This window comes from Nelumbo nucifera, chromosome 3, assembly GCF_055504915.1.
Source record: "Nelumbo nucifera cultivar China Antique chromosome 3, China Antique-T2T, whole genome shotgun sequence".
In the NCBI taxonomy this organism is placed as follows: domain Eukaryota; kingdom Viridiplantae; phylum Streptophyta; class Magnoliopsida; order Proteales; family Nelumbonaceae; genus Nelumbo; species Nelumbo nucifera.
The window spans coordinates 22,543,584-22,546,104 of record NC_142651.1 but is presented as its reverse complement, the minus strand read 5'-3'; the positions used below and the strand labels follow the sequence as shown (position 1 = coordinate 22,546,104).

The 2,521-nt window shown below is 45.9% G+C and overlaps 1 protein-coding gene across 1 annotated transcript; it reads left to right on the top strand.

The window, feature by feature from the left end:
- The first annotated feature begins 382 nt into the window (after window positions 1-382).
- LOC104601793 (uncharacterized) lies at window positions 383-1,737 on the top strand. The gene has a single exon (XM_010265263.3). It carries the CDS (start codon window positions 705-707, stop codon window positions 1,305-1,307), a length of 603 nt encoding a protein of 200 aa, XP_010263565.1. The 5' UTR covers window positions 383-704; the 3' UTR covers window positions 1,308-1,737.
- Window positions 1,738-2,521: the final 784 nt, after the last annotated feature.

Genomic DNA, 2,521 nt, shown 5'->3' with positions numbered 1-2,521 from the left:
ACATAAAAATATCCCGACCCAAATGACCAAACTCACCCCACCGTTCACCCACAGTAACTGATCATTAACGACCCCAATCCAACCAAGGACGTTTTATTCATTTTATTATTATTAACCCCCTAACGGTAAAACGGATTGTCCTTCCACCCTTGGTTGCAAAAAGGAGCCTAGCCTAGTCGAGCCGAGTGGAGCTGCGCTGGAAGCTGAGCTAGTAAAGGAAATGATAAAAAAGAAAAGCAAAGCCGTGATCGGTGGGGCCGGATCGGACCGGACTTCAAACCCTAAATTAAATGGAGTTCATAAAACAAAAAGATGAAAGGACACCAAAGAAGATAACAGTAGTCAGAAATAAATAAGAAAGGGCGAGACGTCCGTGATGGTCGAAGCATCCGATCAACACGCGCCTGCATACCTCCCTAATTCCCTATTATTATAATCTCTCATTGCTTTCCTCCCTATAAAACCCTCCCTCCTCCTCTGCTCCCCCACACGCATCACTTTTTCATTTTCTCTCTCTACAATTCCAAACCAACTCAACTGCAAACCTAGCTTTCTCTCTCCACACTACTAATATCCCCTTCCCCGGTTCCCCCCCCCCTCTCTCTCTCTCTCTCTCCTTCCTCTGTTTCTAGTTTCCACCCTCCCTCCCTGGAGGCTTCAAGTCTGTTAGACTTGCTCCCTTCTTTCTTTCTCTCTCCACACTCATGGAAGACAGCACCACCACCCCTACTGCCACCAACAACAAGCGAGTCCGGGATGACTCGGAGGACTTGGAATCGGACTCGCCCGAAGCAAAGAGAATCCGAGACAACCTCCTTGATATCCTGGACGACGCTGATACTGTTCTAGACCGGAACCCCGGAAACCAAGACCTGGCTTCTGTAATAAAGAGTTTCGAAGAAGAAATTAGTCTCCCACCATCCCAGCTGCCACCTGAAGTGGAGGTGGCTCATTCCACCGAGTCTCAGCCCGACCTTGGATACCTTTTAGAAGCCTCGGACGATGAGCTTGGGCTCCCACCAACTTTCTCCTCGTCTTCCGGTGAAGAGGAGAAGAACGAAGAGGATGATATATTATGTGTTTCCTCTGATGCCATTGGATTCGATCAGATCTGGGGGTTTGATGACGACATCCCGAGCTACGACTCATTGGGTTTCGGGATCAGTAGCGAGAACAACAACAATGACGAAGGCAACGCCGGAGAGTTTGTGGCATTGGGGGGGTTGTTTGATTATTCAGACGTATTTTCTGGGTCATCCGATTTTTCGGACTCTTCGTGGCGCCCCGAGTCGCTGCCGGCTCTTTAAACCGGGTTTCGGCATGCCGGATTTTGGACTGGTACCGGCCGGTAGTGGGCTCTATGACAGTTATGTAACAGTATGTAAATTAAAGAAAAAACGAAGAAGCAAAAAAAAAAAAGCACAGAAGAAAGGGAAGATTGGTGTTAAATCAAAAGGCAGTAATCTCCTTAACTCGAGAAATTCGTTGGTTCTTTTAAATGTCATACGTCTCATCTCGGGAAAATATTGCATCTCTCGACTTTAAACTGAAGCAGACGCCACGCTGATGCCCACCGATGAACGAATGAGATGATGATAATTAAATTAAACTTCATCTTATGTGGGTCCCGCATGCTTATAGTTATAGGGGTGCTTTTGGTCATTTCGCTATGTTGTTCTCTTTTGCAACTTATAAACTGATTAAACTCAAACTATCTCTTCTCACTTTCTGTATCCTTGAAGTTACAACTCTCTCTTCTCACTTTCATGTTTCAATGACTAAAGGTCGCTAGTCCACATTGAGACGTTCTCATATGGAGTCGGTTTCCTTTCAAATAAAAACCAAACTTTTGATAATAGAAAGAAATCAAACTTTCCAAGCTCACTCTTCTCACTAGCGATACTGACCAGTAATTTCTTCATATCTGAAAACCTTCCAACTCTTTTGTTCTAATGATTGTAGAAAGAATGTTTAATACTGAAATCCCTCATTGTTTTATTGCATTTGCATGTCGTTAGTTAATTCCCGCAGTTGGACTCTAGGTTGGAATGTGATGGTGCGTAATCCGGCTGATCCTATCTGTTAGTGACCTTGTCTCTCAATGGAGCTACAGGGAGCCTGAAAACAGAGAAGATGGGGAAGCTCCGGGGGGAATCCGGTATGAATGTTTCGAAATTCAAGTTAGAATTTTTAGGCAAGATAAAACCAGATGGTGAAAAGTTCACGTCTCTTGTTCTTGGGGGTAGGGAGCCTTTTATAACCACCTCGTGTACTTATTCCTAAGCTTCTGTCAGGTCGGGTACGATTATCTCTGTTCTCCTGCCAGTTTGGGTGTCATCCCCTTTGATGGACAGAACCGCCACTGCTCCCTTTTGTCGGAGCCGTCTCTGCGATTAGCGATGATGGTGGTAGGTGGCGGTGGTAGGAGACCGTTGAAGTGCGGCTGTCAAGCGTCAGATCCCAAGTCAGTCAGGTGCGCCGCCCTTGGATACGGATCTCTTCGGTGTCAGGTATGGTACGT